Source organism: Acartia tonsa, chromosome 2 (genome assembly GCF_053477335.1).
Source record: "Acartia tonsa isolate MP-2025a chromosome 2, ASM5347733v1, whole genome shotgun sequence".
Classification (NCBI taxonomy): Eukaryota; Metazoa; Arthropoda; class Copepoda; order Calanoida; family Acartiidae; genus Acartia; species Acartia tonsa.
The window spans coordinates 22592400-22614826 of record NC_137261.1 but is presented as its reverse complement, the minus strand read 5'-3'; the positions used below and the strand labels follow the sequence as shown (position 1 = coordinate 22614826).

Genomic DNA, 22427 nt, shown 5'->3' with positions numbered 1-22427 from the left:
ATTGATTGATTGTTACTCATATGACAGCGAGAAATGCCGCGTCATACGATAAACACCTTTCCTTACACCAAAACGGGATATTTTTCGATAAGATAGTTTTTCCTTTTTTAAAAATACCGCGATAGAGAATAAGTTTATTGGAAAATTAAAAGAAATACAAATTAATTTATTAGTTTTTCCTAGAAATTTGGTTTATTACCTAATCAATTTCACCCCTATTAGGCAAATATTGCATTTGAATGTTCCAATTATTTAAATTATTTGCGCTCGACCTAAGCACTAAGAAGGAAACAATGCCCCTGCGCCATTACATATATTTAGGAGATCTAAATTCGAAGGAGTAAGGAAGAAAATATTCTAAAACCACCAAGGCTGAACTATAAAAATGCAAGCAATGTTTTCCCTATAGATATACTCTCGTAACAAGTTAGGTATAAGCTCTTGCTTATTGATGAAAAAAACAAAAATCTAAAAAAAATAACAGCAAAGAAAACAATTTTTTCCCATTTACATCAAATGGCCGTCTGAGCATTACCGACAGACTATGTTAATTATTTACTGAATGAATTCTCCTTGGTGTTGAGAATATAAACATTGAAACATTATTTTCATCCGTCTATGTTAAATTGCAGCCGAAAACACAGAAATGTAGAGTAGCTACGCTATTACTTGCACTAATAAAAAAGACATTGTTTATGGGGTATGTCCGCAATATATATTTAAATTTTTAAAATACAGTATAAAAACGAGTTATTTTTACATAAAATAAATATGACTTACATTGTGATCTTATTTGTCCAAAACGAGAAATCAAAATATCTTTATAAAATAAAAAATATTTTATATTTTGTTCATATTGGACAAATAAGACAAAGATGAGCGAATTTGTAAGTTGTAATGCAATTTCTAGATAAATTATATTATTTGATTATAAATTTAGATCTTCTCTGTGATCTCGGGGACTGCTTTGAATAGATCAGCAACTAATCCATAATCAGCAACCTAAAAAAGAATAATTTAAGCTGCGTTATAAGAACAATCATTTTCTTGTAAATTTTTTAAAAAGCCAAAATCAAAAAATTCAAAATTTTCGTGAATTTTCTAGATATTTCTTGGATATTTTAATTTATGAAAATTAATAGGTCAGGGAAAAGGAAAGTGATTCTGACAAACAATTCTGAATGAAAATTTACCCCACAACCCCCTTCCCTTATTTCTCCCCCCCCCCCCTTCTTACCCACTACCCTTCAGTTACATAAAACAAGTTTCCCGATAACTCTGCGCCAACAAAATATTTAATTGAAAATGTAATTAATTGGCTGAATAGCAGCCCCTGTTAACAGGTAATATTATACATTTCATTGAAAAAAGTTTAAAAAAACATAAAACTAGCTTAAAATTAAACCTATACTTCTAACAATAACCGACCATTATAACACCATGTATAAATATTTGGAGGTATTGCATAATGTATGCATGTAAAAAAGATTTTTTTTCTCTCCGGGTATTTGGGCTTTAAAATGTTTTTAATTTAGGAAAACCCTTGTTTTTTTTTCAAATCCTATTCGGTACACACACACAAAGAAATCCAGTTACTTTTATATATATTTTATTTATACCTGGAAAATAGGAGCCTCAGCGTCCTTGTTGATGGCGACAATAACCTTGCTGTCCTTCATGCCGGCCAGATGCTGGATGGCGCCAGAAATACCTACAGCAATGTACAGCTCGGGTGCAATGATCTTGCCTGTCAACAATTTTAGTGTTCTTTTATCAAAACAAACGGGAGAGAGGGGATAATGGACGATGAATTAGTATTACAATAATACCGAAAGATATATTTGTTGCCCCAAAACCTGTAGGTAAGAATTTTGGTTGGTTATATGTATACAAGTAGTTATAAGCTAGTAACCTCCGAGATTTGATTTTTTTTTGTGAAATTGTGACCGAAATATAATTGGTTGTTTATCTTTCGGTTTATTGCGAAAAATCCCGCAATCTTTATGAAAGGTACTTGTTTTTTTTATATAAGAACAGTAAATTTCCTGTTTGTCCAATCTGCATGTCGTTGGGAACCATACCAGCGTCCACAGCAGCTCTGCTAGCACCTGCACAAAAAGGAAAGTTTAACTAAGTGAATTAAACGAGTTGATATACTATGTGTTGTGGCCCTTCAAACATTTTGTTTCGTATATGATGATGATTAGGTACCTATGGGTTAGCTATTAAGACATTTAAAAGAAAAATTTAATTTTATCAGACAGTTTTTGAGATACACCTAAAGTTGAAAATATTACACAGCTCTAAAAGATGCACAGTGCACACATCACAAGAGTATAACCTTCAACTTTAGATATTTAGAAAACTATATGGTATTTTAAATTATTTCATTTAGGTGCTTTTATAAATGCTATATCAAAGACTAGAAAAAATACTGGGATCATTAATTTGAAATAAGTTGAAATAATAGTTGTTTATCGCATCGTATTATAAACACAAACAGCTTTACGCGGATATAAAAAGTACAATCATAAGATTAACCATTTTTTAGTTCCGAGATGCCGAATTTTTAAGTATAGCTGAGAACCGGTTTTAATCCACCGCATATTAATCGGTTTCAAAGCATTACAGAAATAATATTTACCAACAGCAGCTCCCATCTTGTCGGCGAGTGTGTAAAGCATCTGGAAATTATCGCCAGACTTCATACCACGTCCACCGCTCACAACAATCTAAACACATGAATTGCATATTTTAAGTCCAAAGTAAAATTTCATTAAAAAGAACAAGCAAACAGCACTGAATAAATCGGCAGATTTGTAAACTTGTAAAGTAATTGAACATAGTTTTGAGTTATTTAAATTGAATTGGGGGACACAAAAAAATATAAGTCCCCCCCCCCCCCCATCAAAACCCCTCAAAAAAATTCTAAACAAATTTTTGGAATCTTTTCTAAACTGTATTTTACAATTACAGTTCTTATACAGAGTGAACGCCTAAATGGATTAGGTATACTACTAGTTGAACAAGGATGACAACATCCATAAATGCGAAGCACTGAAACGGTAGGACAAACGGACATTAACACTTGTATAGTGTCTAAACTGACTAATCAGAATATAAAAGTATAAGATTCGAAGCAAAATTGTAAGTAAATTTGTTGAAAAACTGCTTGATACAGGATAATGTTTATGGACATACATCTTTAGGACTTGATTATAGAGTTTCTTCGCTCAAAATATTGTTCTTTGTTGTCCCAGGAATCAATATACCAAAAATCCTATCAAACGGATAATTAGATCACATAAAAATTTGTTGTTAAAAAAGTAGAAAAATCAACATGTTTAAAATGGACGTACGGACATTCTGGTAATGATTATTGAGTTGCTACGCTTTCTAAATCGTACCTAACTACTACAGTAATCACCATGCAAAGTTTGAAATCGATAGGACAATTCTAACATGCCTAAATTAACGAATAAAAGCTAACTATCTCGGACGGACGTACGGACGGACCGACCCTAATTATAGAAAAGCTTCGCTTTTAAAAATATTAAGTAGGGATCTACATAATATTTAAGAAATAGTTACCTTTGCACTTGCCAGATCGGGTCTGTCACTTTTGGACAGCTCAGCTCCTACATAAGAAGAGTTGGAAGGCAGACCCTCGGGAGCAGCCAACTGCTCAACAGCGGCTGTACCTCCAGTACCGGAAGCAGCTTCGAACGCGGTTGAACGGACGGTAACAATCTGTAGAAGAAATTGATCAAGAATTTATAAATGTAGATTAAGAAACATTTAACAAAGTAGTTGAATTAAATAGGTGCAGCTATATGTTGATGATGACTAGGGGGTTTTGTGACTCTTCGGATACAAGTCCTCTCTACGTCACCTTGATCATCTGGCATAGCAGCAGTAGGAACCATTATATTATTAACGTCCTTGGATATGATGCGGCGTCGAACCGAGATTCTAACCTACGTTTTTGCGGCTATATGTTACATACGATCTCCAAAATGGCCTGATTGAACGAAACGCTTTCAATTTTCCTGTACGGATTTTAAATGTATTATGTCATTGTTGATAGGTACCTACGATAGAACCTAACGTTTAAGATTGCCAAAATCAAATTAACTAGGTACTTACCTTTACGGCATCCTTGGATTTTAGGGTCAACACGGCATTACCGGCATAGATAGTTCTCACAAAAGTTTCAGCATCCTTCATTTTGTTTGTTTATATTTGAAAAAGTTATTGGAAAAGAAAAAGGGTACCTATATAAAGACATGTTAGAATCGTATTAATATTTTCAAACATTTAATTAAAACCATGGTTAAATCAAGCCCGCGTAAAAAAATTAAATTTTTTATCCTTCATAAAGAATAGGTACATTTGAGCTGAAAGAAACGTCATATTTTTTTTTTTTTGGGGGGGGGGCGGACAAAATAGGGCATTTTTCGATATTTAGGGGGGAGTAAATTACCAAAATGCTCCCATCAATACGCCCATGACAATTAAATATTTGACATGTTTGAAATATAAAACATTCCTTGATGCCAATAATATCAGAAATTGGGGAAACGTCCAACTTGGCGGCTACGCGGGGTAATAAGGATCTGAAATAAAATCATTTGATATTTAATGAGTGAATGAAATAATAACCAAGCCAATACTGTAGGTACATGAGTAGCGTAGCTATTACAGATAAAAAGATTAACGTTTATATGAAAAGAAATATCAGTTGGCCAAAAGACAAGAGAGGCCTATAAGAATCCATTATTTCATATGGCCTTGAGACCATAAAAATTATAAGAATGCATGAAAAAGAAAAAAGTTGGAGATGTTTACTCGAAAAGCAGTAATGCTAAAGGAAGCTAACTAAAGACATAAACTTTTCAATGTCTAAAGTTCCTCCTGAAAACTTCTAATTCTTGTATTTCATTCCCATTACAAGAACACAATGCCAACAAAATAGTTAGTTTTGGTAAAAAGACGTTAAAGTTGTACCCAATTGCTACTGTTTAAAATGTGTTACAATATAGTGAGTGTAGAATTGAACTTACGGAAAAAGGTCGTACAATAAAAGAATATGTTATTAGCTAGTTAAAATATTAGAGCCCTGGGACCCACTGATAAAGTCTGGCTATACATACGTTGTTCATGACCAGGCCAAAGTCTGGTATTAACAAGAGTTTATATTCTGCAAGGGATCCCCTGCTATAGGGGGGGGGGGGAATATGAGGGCGGGGGAGTAAAATAAAAAATATGTGGGAGGAGGAAAAATTAGAAACAATGGGGGGAAAAATGAGGAAAATTAAGACTAGGTACTGAAAACATTTTTCTCTCCATGGGGAAAAAACTAAGGTGGTAAAAATGAAATATTTTGCAACTGGGAAAAAAAGGAATCTATTGAACAATAAACACCCCTGGGTATTAATGAGGTATGACATGAGTAGGTGTGGATACCTGGAGAATGCAGAAGCACCTGCTAGAATATGTGTGAAATTGAACTGGGATTGTGTGGCTAGAAGGACAGGGGCAAGCTTCTCGGGTAAGAATCCTTTCAAAACAATCATCATACAAATCCATACATAATGAAACTTTGAGCCTTTCAATTGTTAGTAGCGAAGCTACTCTGTATAATTCACTCTGGTTTGTCCGTCCGTCCGTAATGCTATGGCAGCATATTAATTTTCTCGGTTGCTATTTAAGACTGACGGCTGAAAGTGATAATTGCATGAAATGCATTTCAGAAAATGATTGCAAGCATAAGTTACAGAATACCGTCTAAAATATCGGGAATGGGTACTGTTTTTATAAAAATAAGACAGCTATTTAAGTTGCATGTATCATGAAAATGAGATTTTCCAGTGGAAGTACGTCATAGAAAATTAAAATTCTTTTAAATATAAGCCCTAGGTATTCATATTGTTTAAACCATTGAACCAAAAAAATGCAGTTCACTAAATTAAAGTTTAAATGTATTTCGTGCAACTACCCCTTTAGTGAAGATTCCTTTCTTTACGGGTAATTTATTTGATCCGTCGGTCTGTCGATCATGCTTCAAAATACCATGATTATTTTTGTGCTTAGCTACTAATGGAATTTAAGAAGAAAGTTAGGTAATCATTTAAATAATTTTTGTATGAAACCTTCGAAAGCAGAATTTTCAGCAACCAAGAGCTTTGAGATTCCTCCAATTTCAGCGAGCTAAAACAAAAAAAATCTTTTAACATTCGACTGTAAATTCCACAGGTACCCAAAGTTTTATGGCCACGTTATCTTTTTCGTAGGCCTACTTTGAGTTTTATTGAATTTTGATTAGTTGGTTTTATATTAGCAGTGTCCAAAAGTTTCCACCAATAATTTAAATCTAAATTTTGGATCTCATTTTTCGGATGTGAAACAACTTAACGTCCATTGTCTTATCTATTCGATCAATGATAAGCCCAGATATTTTAAATCTAAATAAACATAGGAAAAGGAAGGCTGTTATTTCTTCATGTAAGCTTACAAAACATGAAAAATATTCAAAAAGTAAATATCGGCTTAGAAATAAATTATTTTATAAAATATATTTAACGCAGCTAGCCTGTTTTTTTTAGATTAATAACTATGTGGTCCTTTCACAAAAAGACCCTGCCAATCACTGATAGTTATATGCACCCCCCCCCCCTTAATAAAATAAATAAAAAAAATAGATTTTCCCATGCCAAAAACCCTACTGGACGGGGGGCCTAACACTAAAGGGCCTATACCTTTTTTTAAATAAGGGGGTTGGGTTGGGTATCAATGATCAGCAAGGTACTTTGAGTGAAAGCGCCGTTAATTTTTTTCTTAACTATTAAACAGGAACCTACCTCTGAGGCAACATTGCCACAGTTCTTGGCTCCAATAACCAGACAGTTCACATCTCCTCCCAACTATTACCAACATATTAACCATTCAGTAGGTACTTGTAAAAGGTACGTGGTGTCTACCTTATAGTTATTTTTTATCCCTTTATATAGGTTGTTCCTAAAGAAGTTTTTCCTACAGGTTTTCTACCCCCTTCACCTTCATACCCTCTAAATTTTCTCAAACCTCTCCCGTTTCCCCAATTAGGACATAATATTTTACTCCTATGAATTACATTTAAAGTTTTAAAGGTACATAATTCTAAAGGGATAAATAATGTGTATCCCCAATAATGCTACACAAAATCACTCCTTCTGTAGGTTACAACTAAATTAACAAACCAATCAAATTTAATGAAAGTCTCCGAAGTTGATAGGCCAACGAATAAAAAAACATTATGATTTTTATAAAAATTAGAAATTCGTGGACTAGTGTAATAAACAGCCAAATCTCCCCTCCCTCTCTAAGGAGTTCGGTATGTACCTAGTATATATCTAAAGGATATTTTTTCTCAATTGAGAAAATGAAAAACGTGGATTAGGAAATATTTGAGTGGCAAAAATTTTTCGTCACCCTTGAAAATCGATTTATGAAAAAATCTACCCTACAATAAAAATGAGATGATATGTTTCCCTGCTTAGCGGCAGTCAAGGCATGAAGTGTGACTGGATTCAGCTTCTCATTGTTGTGCTCAGCGATAACAAGAGTGCTTTGGCATCTAGATAGCAGCTGGCTAGCAGCTGAAAACTAAAATAGAAAGATAGATTGAGCTGGCTAAAAGCTGAAAACTAAATTTAAAAGCTAGATACAGCTGGCTAGCGGCTGAAAACTAAAATAGAAAGATAGATTCAGCTGGCTAGCGGATGAAAACTAAAATAGAAAGATAGATTAAGCTGGATAGTGGCTGAAAACTAAAATAGATAAGAGCACGAAAAAATGCATTTTTATTTAAGAAACTAAAACACATTCTTAATGCTTGTTTTAGGCGATATTAAGTAAAATATTAAAATGTTAGGGTTCCGAAAAATTAGGAATGTGATAACAATGAGGGAATGGTGTCAATGATCAAGCATTACACCTGCTTGGGGGAATGGGGTTAAGCGATAAAAATTTTTTTTTGAATGAAAGCATCAAACAAGGTATTTTTTTTTGTTCAAACGATTTTTCTTTTCATCGATATAAATTATACATTCTCTTTGTTTTCTACAAAACTTCACTAATTTAAAAAATATCGTTTGGTTTTCCACGAAATCGTCAAGAAAATCAGCAATAATAGTAATTGTTATTTATTTCCGTATCCGCAAAACTCATGTTTATAAATCATAGGTACTGTATGTTAGAATAAAAAAAAAACACTAAAATGCTTATGAAAAACGAAAAAAATATATATAGCTAGCTAGGTACCTGTCTAACTCTAGTAGAAAGAGCAAACATTTTTTATGTCTGAAATAAAAAAAGATTGTATACCTAAATCATTAAAATTACATATTTTTATTTTAAAAAAGCATAAAAAGATAAATGTCTTTTCCATATCTCGGTAAAAACTAGTTCCAAAGATGTTAAAAGTTTAGAAAAATAAAAACATCTGATGACGAGATTGCGTGAGGACACGTAAATATGGAGATTTATGAAACACGGCATGACGCAACTTTTACATTTCAAAACTACGACATTCAAATGATTAAAATTATAAAGGTATATAATAAAAGATATAAATATTCAGGTACCTTGTCCTTCAGGGATAATACAAAGGAGATAAATTGATAGATAAACAAAATTACCCCATCATTCACATCATTGCATATTGGTTGAAAAGTTTGAACACAATTAGTTTGGAACAAACAAAAAAAATTAAATCTCAATAAAAGTGCTCAAAATTTTTAAGCCGACTATAAGATAACGTTGGTACAAAACTTTGGATGTCCATTTTCACCTCCCCCAAGATTAATATTTGAAATTTACCTAGACTTTTTTATAATCTTAGCAAAAAGCATAAAAATAAGGTACATTTTACATTATTCGATTTTTCATAAAAAAAATAGCTATCTTTTCAATTATCTATGAAATTGTTTGGGTAGTTTGATGTTCTCCATGGAGTTTAACATAATCTTGTTCTCCTATAAATCAATGGAATAAATAGTTATAAATATTTTAAACATTAAAACTTATCTTTATCATTTCTGGTTTTAATGATCAAACAAGAATGATAAACAGCGCAGCCGTAACAAGACAAAAATAATCTAATTTTCTATTTTATTGTACCTAAGCCATTCTCAAACACTATTGACTATTAAATGCCGTCAATAAACAAATAATAGTCAATCTTCTTAAGCTACATTTTGTTTCGGAATCCTATGCTTTCTAAGTTGTCAAATTACAAAATCTTTCCCTTTCATAAGCAATATGATCAAAATTATGCAAAACAATATAAAATTGTAGTTTAAATAGAAACAAACAAATAAAGGGGTGGAGGGGGGGGGGGAGTAATAACAAAGTCCTAATAGCCTAAAACGCAGGGAGTAAGGGAGGGGACAATGGGCAATTAATTCAATTTAAGAGGGTTCGCTGAAAAGCAATAAAAACCAGATTTATCAAGAAATTTTTACTAAAAATGGAAAGGGATCATGGTAACCTAATTTAGAACAAAATTAGTTCTAAGAAAAAAATCATTTACTTGAAAATTAAATTATCAACACATCACAATGTAGTAAACATTCTGTAATTAATCACTAGAAAAATCTTGTTTAGAACTACCTCAACCCTTCTGATATATTTATAATTGACCCCTAAATTCAAGCGGTTCTTAGATTATTTAATACATAAATATCACAGTAGAGTTTCTATACATGAAAAGACATTTCCTTGGGAAAAAATATTTGTTAAAACCAGCGATAAATAACAAACTTTTCTGTCTGCATATTCAAAACTAGCTCAGCTAGTTAGCGGGGCATTGATGCGCAAGTCCCCAAAATCAGTAAGAATCTGCTGTATTCGTGCACATTCCCTTTAAGCCAGTCCCCAAAGTCTGAGACTCCTTAAAAATTGAATATTCGATCCATTGTCCCCTCCCTTACTCCCTGCCTAAAACCTGCCAAATACATTACAAATACCAGATCGAGATGTCTAGTGTTTTTACATACAAAACCTTTCAGTACTCTAATGTATGAATTTATTTTTATAATATTTATTCCATTCCTTGATAGTTAGTTGAAGTTTAGACTTCAACAAAGACTTCATCCTATCCTTGTAGATTCCAACCAATTGTCTGAAATAAAACAAGATTTCCTAGAAACACTGTTTTTAAAGAAATAAAAAATTGGTAAAGAAAGATAAATAGAGAGAAAGAAAAAAAAACATCGACAAAAATAAGTAAAAGCTGAAAAAACAACAGCACATGAAAGATAAAACTAAGGTATGACTGGTGGCATTAGAATAAAACACACTAGAGGGAGAAAGGGTTAAATATCTGTATTTCCTTATCGCAATGACTTTGTGCCGACTCTTAGTTGCAGGGTCTTTGAAAATTATCAAAGGGTAACGGGAATATAAACACAGCCAAGTAGCAGAAAACATTTGCTAGCAGACGAAAACGGTCATTGAAGAAAATATACCTACTATAGATCTTTTAATTGGCAAAATCTTCTTCAATTTAAAAACTGTGCATAAAGATTTTGTAATGTACCTGTCCTTTTGAACCTTCCTGTTGTCCAGCATTTGAGCGGCCATCTGTAGATGTTTGTCCAGCTGATCTATTTGGACTGCAATCCTCTCAATCGTTCGAACTTGGTCAACTGGATCAGATCTAAATCAAATATGACATAATTGGTACTCAACGAACAATAAATCAAATGAATAATCTAGAAGAGCAAGAAAGTGTTAAAAAGAAATATAAAGTATATTTAAGATTGTTAAAGGATAATTTTTTCCAATAATTTGAATTTTAGGATGGTGAAACTTTGCTTATCGGATATATTTTACATATGTACAAATGTACATCAATTAATCGTCCAACATCTTATATTTAGAAACCAAGTTAAATTTTGGTTTTGTACCTTAAAATTCCGGCGGCATGTGCTTGTTTTTCGTGCTTCTGCATGTCTCCAAGAGATCTCCTGTGTAGTGTTCATAAACAAATATTTTTTGACTATTGACTCTGGGGGCGTGGTGACGCTTCGGGCAAGTCCTCTCCACGTCACCTTTGAACATATTCTACGTTTAAAATTGCAATGGAACGCGCTCTATCGCCTAGGCTATCAACACCCATCAGACAACCAACCCTTTGATTGCAAGACCTTTGTCTATAAATTCCTAACTTTGCATGGTAATGAGTTGCGCCTGTTTTGGGCCAAGGTATTCCCTCTCCTCTAACTATTTATGTCGCGCATCTGACATAACAGCAGTAGGAACCATTTTTAACGTCTTTAGTTATGACGCGGTGTCAGACCGAGATTCGAACCTATCACCCTTCCGACGACGAGCGGATGCACTACGTGTTGAGCCACGGTCGCGGGTTAAAACAGATATATTTAGGAATCCCATAACTTTTTCTTTTTCAAAAGGATAGTTGCACGAAGTGCATTTAACGATTTGGTGGTACTTTTTTTTGCAAAATATGAGATATATATTAGGTTAGCCATGAAGATACTTGAAATAAAAAAAACTTTTACTAAGCAGTTTTTGAGTAACGTTTAAAAATGTCTAAGGGGGGGGGGCGTAATGACATAAGCTCTTAATCCGTGAGCAAAATGGTCTAAATATTGAGCTAGACCCTTCAAACTTGGTATATAAGCTTAGTCCTATAGGTATTACATCTAAATGGCAAAAAAATCCAAAATTTTTTATTTTTAGGTTAGGTTAGGTAAGAAAAACCCTGCGGAAATGGGGTTTTTAGGCTTTTTTTGGTCTATTTTGATGTGGAAACTTGCCTTAAATTGTTTTTTCTTAGGGTTTTAACTTACATACACTGTATCTATTCATATGGACATTATTTAAGATGATTCAGCAAGTCGGGGACCGACCCCAGGGGGCTAGGTGGGTGGCCCGCAGGGGTTAAGTTCATTTTTCCCAATATATTTATTGTGATACATCAAATTATAGGTTTTTTAGGTCAAGGAACTCAAATTCAGAGGTAAAATAAGCATTAGACTAATCTGAAGCTAGCCCCAGCGGGCTAGGTTGGTGGCCCGCAGGGGTTAAGTGCATCTTTTCTAATATATATCTTGTTATATATCAAACTATAGGTTTTTTAGGTCAAGAAACTCAAATTCTGAGCGAAAATTAGCATTAGACTGACCTGAAGCTAACCCCCCCGGGCTTGGTTGGTTTTCTGCAGGGCTTAAGAGCATTTACCTAACCTAACCTAGAAACTTACTAATATTTTCACAGGTTTTTTTCTTGAATAAACTGTGTCTATTAATGAGGATTTATTTAAGATGATCCAGCAAATGGGGGACCAACCCCAGCGGGCTAGGTGGGTGGCCCGCAGGGGTTAAGTTCATTTTTCCCAATATATTTATTGTGATACATCAAATTATAGGTTTTTTAGGTCAAGGAACTCAAATTCAGAGGTAAAATAAGCATTAGACTAATCTGAAGCTAGCCCCAGCGGGCTAGGTTGGTGGCCCGCAGGGGTTAAGTGCATTTTTTCTAATATATATCTTGTTATATATCAAACTATAGGTTTTTTAGGTCAAGAAACTCAAATTCTGAGCGAAAATTAGCATTAGACTGACCTGAAGCTAACCCCCCCGGGCTTGGTTGGTTTTCTGCAGGGCTTAAGAGCATTCACCTAACCTAACCTAGAAACTTACTTATATTTTCACAGGTTTTTTTCTTGAATAAACTGTGTCTATTGATGAGGATTTATTTAAGATGATCCAGCAAATGGGGGACCAACCCCAGCGGGCTAGGTGGGTGGCCCGCAGGGGTTAAGTGCATTTTTCCCAATATATATGTTGCGATACATCAAATTATAAGTTTTTTAGGTCAGTTAACTAAAATTCAGAGCTAGAATTAGCATAAGACTAATCTGAAACTAGCCCCAGCGGGCTAGGTTGGTGGCCCGCAGGGGTTAAATGCATTATTTCCAATATAGATCTTGTTATTTATCAAAATAAAGGTTTTTAAGGTCAAGAAACTCAAATTCAGAGCTAAAATTGGCATAAGACTTACCTGAAGCTAACCCCTGCGGGCTAGGTAGATTTTCCACAGGGCTTATGTGCATTTTACCTAACCTAACCTAGAAACTTACTTGTTCTTTTTGTTTTTTTCCTTGAAGAAACTGTGTCTATTAATGAGGACATTATTTTAGATTATCCAGCAAGTCGGGGACCGACCCCAGCGGGCTAGGTGGGTGGCCCACAGGGGTGTAGTGCATTTTTTCTAAAGTATGTGTTGTCATACATCAAATTATAGGTTTTTTATGTCAAGAAACTCAAATTCAGAGCTATTTTAAACATTAGACTGACCTAAGGCTAACCCCCGCGGATTAGGTGGGTGGCCTGCAGGGGTAAATTTTCCAAATTATGTGTTGTTATACATCAAACTAAAAAAGCTAAAAAAAAACACAATAGCAACCTGATGCTAGTTTTTTCGTGGTATGTGGTATACATTAAATGTATTTAAAAAATTGTATCCTATTAGCATATTAAATTCTTCCACCGCTAACATTGTACTATCAAAATTGAAATTCTTTCAAATATATGCCATATAAATGTAGTTTAACCAATTAACCAGGAAAAATTATGCAGTTCACTAAATTAAGTTCAAATGCATTTCGTGAAACTACCCCTTTGAATTTCTGGACCTAAAAAACCTATAATTTTATGTATGACAACTAAAAATGCACTTAACCCCTACGAGCCACGCACCTAGCCTGCTGGGGTCTTAAATCTTAAATAATGTTCTAATAAATAGACACAGTTTATTCCAGAAAAAAACCATAAAAAAATAAATAAGGTTTTAGGTTAGGTTAGGTAAAATGCACTTAAGACTTGCAGGCAACCCACCTAGCCCGCTGGGGCTAGCTTCAAATTAGTCTGATGCTTTTATTAGCTGTAAATTTGAGTTTCTTGACCTTAAAAACCTATAGTTGGATGTATGACAACACATACTTTAAAAAAAAATGCATTTAACCCCTGAGGGACACCCACCTAGCCCGCTGGGGTCGGTCTTCGACTTGCTGGATCATCTGAAATAAGGTCCTCATGAATGGACAGTTTATTTGAAAAAAAACCTAAAAAAAATATTAAATGTAAGTTTCTAGGTTAGGTTAGGTAAAATGCACTTAAGCCCTGTGGGCTACCTATCTAGCCCGCTGGGGTTAGCTTCAGATTAGTCTAATGCTTATTTCAGCTCTGAATTTGAGTTCTTTGACCTAAAAAACCTATAATTAGATTTTTCACAACATATTATTATATTGGGGAAAATGCACTTAACCCCTGCAGGCCACCCACCTAGCCCGCTGGGGTCGGTCTTCGACTTGCTGAATCATCTGAAATAAGGTCCTCATGAATGGACAGTTTGTTCTAGAAAAAAAACCTAAAAAAATAATAAATGTAAGTTTCTAGGTTAGCTTAGGTATAATGCACTTAAGCTCTGTGGGCAACCCAGCTAGCCCGCTGGGGTTAGCTTCAGATTATTCTAATGCTTATTTTAGCTCTGAATTTGAGTTCTTTGACCTAAAAAACATATCATTTGATGTATCACATCATATATATTGGGGAAAATGCACTTAACCCCTGCGGGCCACCCACCTAGCCCGCTGGGGTCGGTCCCCGACTTGCTGGATCATCTTAAATAAAGTCTTAATTAATAGACACAGTTTATTCAAGAAAAAAACCTGTAAAAATATTAGTAAGTTTCTAGGTTAGGTTAGGTAAATGCTCTTGAGCCCTGCAAAAAACCAACCTAGCCCGGGGGGTTAGCTTCAGGTCAGTCTAATGCTAATTTTCGCTCAGAATTTGAGTTTCTTGACCTAAAAAACCTATAGTTTGATATATAACAAGATATATATTAGAAAAAATGCACTTTACCCCTGCGGGCCACCAACCTAGCCCGCTGGGGCTAGCTTCATATTAGTCTAATGCTTATTTTAGCTCTGAATTTGAGTTCCTAGACCTAAAAAACCTATAATTTGATGTATCACAACAAATATATTGGGAAAAATGAACTTAACCCCTGCGGGCCACCCACCTAGCCCCCTGGGGTCGGTCCCCGACTTGCTGAATCATCTTAAATAATGTCCATATGAATAGATACAGTATATTTAAGTTAAAACCCTAAGAAAAAAACAATTTAAGGCAAGTTTCCACATCAAAATAGACCAAAAAAAGCCTAAAAACCCCATTTCCGCAGGGTTTTTCTTACCTAACCTAACCTAAAAATAAAAATTTTTGGATTTTTTTGCCATTTAGATGTAATACCTATAGGACTAGGCTTATATACCAAGTTTGAAGGGTCTAGCTCAATATTTAGACCATTTTGCTCACGGTTTAAGAGCTTATGTCATTACGCCCCCCCCCCTTTATGTAGGTAAAGACATGATTTCAGTCTTGATATTTTTAAAACTATATGGTGGAAAATAGATTTTTAAAAAAATATGCCCTAAAAAGTAAAAAGATAGTTTAAACCATTAAACATGAAAAAACATAATGTGTTTCACTAAATTCAAGTTCAAATGCATTTCATGCAACTACCCTTCTAGGCCTCTAGGAACATATCAGCTAGATCTATAAAAAGAAGCAAATTGTCCTACTCTTATATAAAAGTAACAGGATGTCTATGTGTGTCTCTGCCTGTCTGTCTTTACCGAAGGATATCGCTAACCGCTGAACCAATATGGCTCCTCTTTATAATGTTTCTTCCCATAAGTCCGGGGAAGGTTTATAGTTATTTAGGGGCAGGGTACATCCACCCCCACTAGAGAAATCGCACCTAGAAAAAAATTAACCCCAACCACAACCAAGCTAAGATTGAAAATAGGAATGAGTCAACTTCCCCCACCCCAATTGCCTAGAGACCTTTTAGGGGCGTAGGCGCTATTATATGTATATTATGCAGTATTATTTATTTGTTTGTGCATAAAGATCCAGCTTTTTACTAAACTAATTTGAATATTGAATGAATATTTTATTTTTATTATGGGTGGTTTCAGGTTATTTTTCTGCGCACTCTTATCACCCTTAGCATAAGGCCACTAGAGAAACTTGACAAATAAATTTGCAGTGTAATATGAACACTATCCTCGTTCTAGGTTTAGCCTCTCCAACATTTTTTGGAGGTTTGTATTCTCCACCATACGGAGATCTTTTCTTCCGGCTATGATCCTCCTAAGATATTAGTTAATAAGGATGACAAAATCCATAAAAGCGAAGCTCTGAAACGGTCGGACAAACGAACATTAACACTTGTACAGTTTGAGAACTGAATAAGCAAATCATTAACTTGTAAGTCTATATAAAATTGTGGCAAAATTGCTTAACAACATGATACAGTACAAGGTCAAGCTTTCATGATGACAACAAGGATGACAACATCCATAAGTAGCAAAGCACAATAAAACATACATATATGGACAAACAGACAAAGTGATTTACAGACCAGATGTTGAGTTGTCATAAAAAGAAAAGAAGGAATATAATTTACAAAAGAAATCTAAAAAATTGCAAAATCTTAAAAAAAAATAAGTAGTTTTTGCCTTTTAAGGCATGAACGACAAACAGACGTAATAAAACAATAAATAGATTGGATCAGCACAGATCATTAGGAATATTTACTAAAAATATCAGCTGTCTATTTTAATAGCAACCGTAAATCGCATATCCCCAATAGCGTTGCGGGCTGACTAACTGACGCGGACGGACTGACAGAGTGAATATAGAGTAGCAGAGGCTGATTAATTATCCATAGTAATCAAAGATAATAGCGTAAAAAAATGTTTAAGAAAACCTGACCTGATTATTAAGAACATAAATCCTGTTAGCCATGACCAAGTCTCTCATCTTGTTGGAGTTACACACGCTGTCATAGTCGAAATTATGCGCCAACATTCGGTCAACCAGGCCTAAACAGAACAAGGATAACAATCCTATTGCATAAAAATGGATATATGATATATTGGATATATTAAAAGCGGAAAAGTTGTCGCCAATTTAGATTGCTTATAAGAGCCTCCTTTGTTGGCCAATTCCTTTATCCAGTAGAAGGGGAGGGGTAAAGGGGTTGGATGGGTGGGTGTAATCGTTATTTTAGCCAGCTGCGAGCCTCATTTTATCAAAGTACATGAAAATCAGGTGCAACATCCAACTCATAATATATTGATTTATGTAAAGTAGTAAGGTGTATTTGTGTGAATAAATCCTTAAAATTTGAAAAACAGCTCCATCATTTTCAGGGAGGAGCAATAATGTTTCAGGCAAAAAAATTAGTATTAACAAAGTATTAACTATTGTTAGAGAAAAAATAAGTCACACTCGATATCTTTAGCATTGTAAAAAAGTGACAGAATGTCTGTGTGCACCAAAAGATTTATCACACCGCCAAACTTATATGGTTCTCCTTTACAATATAGGTTCTAATAGGTCCTAGGAAGGTGTATATATATTGTGAGGGAGTTTACCACCACCCCACCTCAAGTGTTCATAGAGGCCTATTAAATCGAAGACGATAGTCCTTATATACATAGTAACAGAATGTCTTTCTGTGTGTAGCAGTGACGGATCTCTATAATCGCTGAACCGATATGGTTCTCTTTTACAGCAAGGCTACAAAATTACAAAAGGTATTAGAATGTTTGTAACTATTGGGGGGGGGGGGGGAGTTCGGTACAATCACCCTTTAAATAAAAATTAACCCTAGAAAACCTCAATTTTTTTGTTTAATTTTTCTATGTATCTAAAAACTAAAAGTTGTGTGTCAACTGCCCAATCCCACCCTCCTCCCACTTTCACTCAAGTGCTCCCAGAGAAAAACAAGTAGGCGTGTGAATAAATCTAAGTAGGTATATTGTACCAGGATTAAGCCCAAACTTGTATTGATTGTCATCCTTCTTTTTCTCCATGGTAAACAGTTTCTTCAATGAGCATGCATCTCTTTTCTCTCTGATTAAGAATATACATGAAACAAGGACAGTTATATTCATTAGTAGAAAAGCATAATAAAAACGTATTTGAGTGTACATGAGTAGCTAGGTAAGCTTTTCAAAAACATTTACTTATGACAAAACTAGGTAAAAGATAAATTTAGGGTTGTGTAACCTAGACACCCCTTGGAAGAATTAGGGGGGTTTAAATCCTTTTTAAGAGGGGTGTGTAGGCGGTTGACACGTAGCTGGGGGGTATCCAACCCCTTCTGCACGCCTATGATGTAAGATGATCAAATAACTAAAAATCAACATTTTTAAAAGCGAAGCTTTTCTATAATTAGGATCGGTCCGTCCGTCCGGAACGGATAGCTTTTTTCGTTAATTTTATATTTGTCCTATCGATTTTAAACTGTGCATGGTAAGGGGGGGGGAAGTTCTGACACTTTTGCGTAAACAGTGATTATAGGCTTTGTCTTTGGAGATAATGGATAGGTTATTTGGCAAAAAAGTTTCCTTTTGGGATGTAGTTTTCCTATTTTTAAAAAAAATTTGGATTCGGCCTCCAGGTTCCGGTACTCCAGGCCTCCAGGTGGATTCTGGACAGGTAAAAATTGAAAAATCAAGATAGAACAAAACTTATTTAACAAAATTTTGTACTTTATGAATGGTATGAACTAATTTGAAAAAATGTTTGAAATCGGGCTCCAGGTTCTGGTACTGCAGGCCTCCAGGTGGATCCTGGACAGGTAAAAATTGAAAATCTTTAATTTTAAAGTTAGAACAAAACTTATTTAACAAAAGTTGGTACTTTATGTATGGTATGAACTAATTTGAAGAAATTTTTGGATTCGGCCTCCAGGTTCCGGTACTCCAGGCCTCCAGGTGGATTCTGGACAGGTAAAAATTGAAAATTCAAGATAGAACAAAACTTATTCAACAAAAGTTTGTACTTTATGGATGGTATGAACTAATTTGAAGAAATTTTTGAAATCGGGCTCCAGGTTCTGGTACTGCAGGCCTCCAGGTGGATCCTGAACAGGTAAAAATTGAAAATTTTTAATTTTAAAGTTAGAACAAAACTTATTTAACAAAAGTGGCTTCTTTATAGATGGTATTAACTAATCTGAAAAAATTTTGAAATCGGGCTCCAGGTTCAGATGCTGCAGGCCTCCAGGTGGATCATGGACATGTAAAAATTGAAAATTTTTACTTTAAAAGTTAGAACAAAACTTATTTAACAAAAGTGGCTTCTTTATGGATGGTATGAACTAATTTGAAGAAAATTTTGAAATCGGGCTCAAGGTTCAGGTGCTGCAGGCCTCCAAGTGGATCCTGGACAGGTAAAAATTGAAAATTTTTAATTATAAAGTTAGAACAAAACTTACTTAACAAAAATGGCTTCTTTATGGATGGTATGAACTAATTTGAAGATAATTTTGAAATCGGGCTCCAGGTTCAGGTACTGCAGGTCTCCAGGTGGATCCTGGACGGGTAAAAATTGATAATTTTTACTTTAAAAGTTAGAACAAAACTTATTTTTACAAAAGTGGTATAGATGGTATTAACTAATCTAAAGAAAATTTTGATATTGGGCTCAAGGTTCAGGTGCTGCAGGCCTCCAAGTGGATCCTGGACAGGTAAAAATTGAAAATTTTTTATTTTAAAGTTAGAACAAAACTTTTTTTTACAAAAGTGGCTTCTTTATAGATGGTTTTAACTAATCTGAAGAAAATTTTGAAATCGAACTCCAGGTTCAGGTACTGCAGGCCTCCAGGTGGATCCTGGACAGATAAACAGTAATTTTTTACTTTAAAAGTTAGAAAAAAAACTTATTTAAAAAAGTGGCTTCTTTATAGATGGTATGAACTATTTTGAAGAAAGTTTTGAAATTGGGCTTCAGGTTCAGGTACTGCAGGCATCCAGGTAGATCCTGGACAGGTAAAAATTGAAATTGTTTACTTTAAAAGTTAGAACAAAACTTATTTAACAAAAGTGGCTTCTGTATGGATGGTAGGAAGTAATTTGAAGAAAATTTTGAAATCGGGCTCCAGGTTCAGGTACTGCAGGCCTCCAGGTGGATCCTGGACAGGTAAAAACTAAAAATTTTTTCTATTAAAGTTAGAACAAAACTTAGGTATTGAACAAAAGTTGATACTTTATGGATGGTATTAAATACTTTAAAGAAAAATTTGAAATTGGGCTCCAGGTTCAGGTACTGCAGGCCTCCAGGTAGATCCTGGACATGTAAAAATTGTATTTTTTCACTTTAAAAGTTAGATCAAAACTTATTTTACAAAAGTTGATACTTTATGGATGGTATTAACTAATTTGAAGAAAATTTTGAAATTTCAAAATTTTCTTAAAATTACTTCCTACCATCTTTAAAGAAGCCACTTTTGTCAAATAAGTTTTGTTTTAACTTTAAAAGTAAAAATTCTTAATTTTTACCTGTCCAGGATCCACCTGGAGGCCTGCAGTACCTGAACCTGGCGCCCGATTTCAAAATTTTCTTCAAATTACTTCCTACCATCTATAAAGAAGCCACTTTTGTTAAATAAGTTTTGTTCTAACTTTTAAAGTAAAAATTGAAATTTTTACCTGAACCTGGAGCCCGATTTCAAAATTTTTTTCAGATTAGTTAATCTATAAAGAAGCCACTTTTGTTAAATAAGTTTTGTTTTAACTTTTAAAGTAAAAATTTCAGTCTTTACCTGTCCAGGATCCACCTGAAGGCCTGCAGTACCTAAACCTGGAGCCCGATTTCAAAATTTTTCTTCAAATTAGTTAATACTATCTATAAAGAAGCCACTTTTGTCAAATAAGTTTTGTTCTAACTTTTAAAGTAAAAAAATTCAGTTTTTACCTGTCCAGGATCCACCTGGAGGCCTGCAGTACCAGAACCTGGAGCCCGATTTCAAAATTTTCTTCAAATTAGTTCAAACCATCTATAAAGAAGCCACTTTTGTAAAATAAGTTTTGTTCTAACTTTTTAATTAAAAATTTTCAATTTTTACCTGTGCAGGATCCACCTGGAGGCCTGCAGTACCAGAACCTGGAGCCCGATTTTAAAAATTTCTTCAAATTAGATCATACCATCCATAAAGTAGCAACTTTTGTTAAATAAGTTTTGTTTTAACTTTTAAATTAAAAATTTTCAATTTTTACCTGTCCAGGATACACCTGGAGGCCTGCAGCACCTGAACCTGGAGCCCGATTTCAAAAATTTCTTCAAATTAGTTCATACCATCCATAAAGTACAAACTTTTGTTAAATAAGTTTTGTTCTATCTTGAATTTTCAATTTTTACCTGTCCAGAATCCACCTGGAGGCCTGGAGTACCGGAACCTGGAGGCCAAATCCAAAAATTTCTTCAAATTAGTTCATACCATCCATAAAGAACCAACTTTTGTTAAATAAGTTTTGTTCTAACTTTAAAATTAAAAATTTTCAATTTTTACCTGTCCAGGATCCACCTGGAGGCCTGCAGTACCAGAACCTGGAGCCCGATTTCAAAAATTTCTTCAAATTAGTTCATACCATCCATAAAGTACCACCTTTTGTTAAATAAGTTTTGTTCTATCTTGAATTTTCAATTTTTACCTGTCCAGAATCCACCTGGAGGCCTGGAGTACCGGAACCTGGAGGCCGAATCCAAAATTTTTTTGAAAATAGGAAAACTACATCCCAAAAGGAAACTTTTTTGCCAAATAACCTATCCATTATCTCCAAAGACAAAGCCTATAATCACTGTTTACGCAAAAGTGTCAGAACTCCCCCCCCCCTTCCTGTAGTAGTTAGGTACGATTTAGAAAGCGTAGCAACTCTATAATCAATACCAGAATGTCCGTACGTCCATTTTAAACATGTTGATTTCTTTACTTTTTAAACAACAAATTTTTATGTGATCTAATTATCCGATTGATCTGAGTTTTGGTATACTGATTCCTGGGACAACAAAGTACAATATTAATAAGCGAAGCAACACTCTAATCAAGTCCTAAAAATATAAGTATGTGAATGTCCATAAACATTATCCTGTATCAAGCAGTTTTTCAACAAATTTACTTGCAATTTTACTTCGACTCTTATACATTTATATTCTAAATATTCAGTTCTGTCAATATACAAGTGTTAATGTCCGTTTGTCCTACCGTTTCAGTGCTTCGCTTTTATGGATGTTGTCATAAAAAACTTAAATATTCATGCAAAGTTTATAATAGATGCATATAAATTTTAAGATGCCTAAATCAGAGCTATCTGTTACAGACAGACGGACAGACAAACAAATTTTAACCTGTCGATACTACGTTTAGTTCTAATGGCCAAACCAAGATCGAAACAGAAAATAAAAATAAGTGTCACAAACAACATTTCCAAGTCTGAAAAAAGGAAAAAAATTTTGCATTCAAATTTTACGGTACTTTCCCCTATAGTGCCTGTCTATCGC

The 22427-nt window shown here is 34.3% G+C and overlaps 2 protein-coding genes across 2 annotated transcripts; both read right to left on the bottom strand.

The window, feature by feature from the left end:
• Window positions 1-692: 692 nt before the first annotated feature.
• Window positions 693-8411, bottom strand: wal (electron transfer flavoprotein subunit alpha wal). The gene is made up of 12 exons (XM_080149110.1): window positions 8302-8411; window positions 7533-7644; window positions 6861-6925; window positions 6153-6210; window positions 5467-5560; window positions 4553-4616; window positions 4147-4224; window positions 3592-3750; window positions 2645-2732; window positions 2050-2108; window positions 1620-1751; window positions 693-1002 (listed from the first exon to the last, which is right to left on the bottom strand). Exons 1-12 carry the CDS (start codon window positions 8329-8331, stop codon window positions 937-939), a joined length of 1005 nt encoding a protein of 334 aa, XP_080005236.1. The 5' UTR covers window positions 8332-8411; the 3' UTR covers window positions 693-936.
• A 493-nt stretch (window positions 8412-8904) lies between these two features.
• LOC145306820 (uncharacterized) lies at window positions 8905-22358 on the bottom strand. The gene is made up of 8 exons (XM_080149124.1): window positions 22275-22358; window positions 17908-17996; window positions 16851-16960; window positions 16143-16226; window positions 10950-11011; window positions 10580-10699; window positions 10095-10162; window positions 8905-9016 (listed from the first exon to the last, which is right to left on the bottom strand). Exons 1-8 carry the CDS (start codon window positions 22349-22351, stop codon window positions 8952-8954), a joined length of 675 nt encoding a protein of 224 aa, XP_080005250.1. The 5' UTR covers window positions 22352-22358; the 3' UTR covers window positions 8905-8951.
• Window positions 22359-22427: the final 69 nt, after the last annotated feature.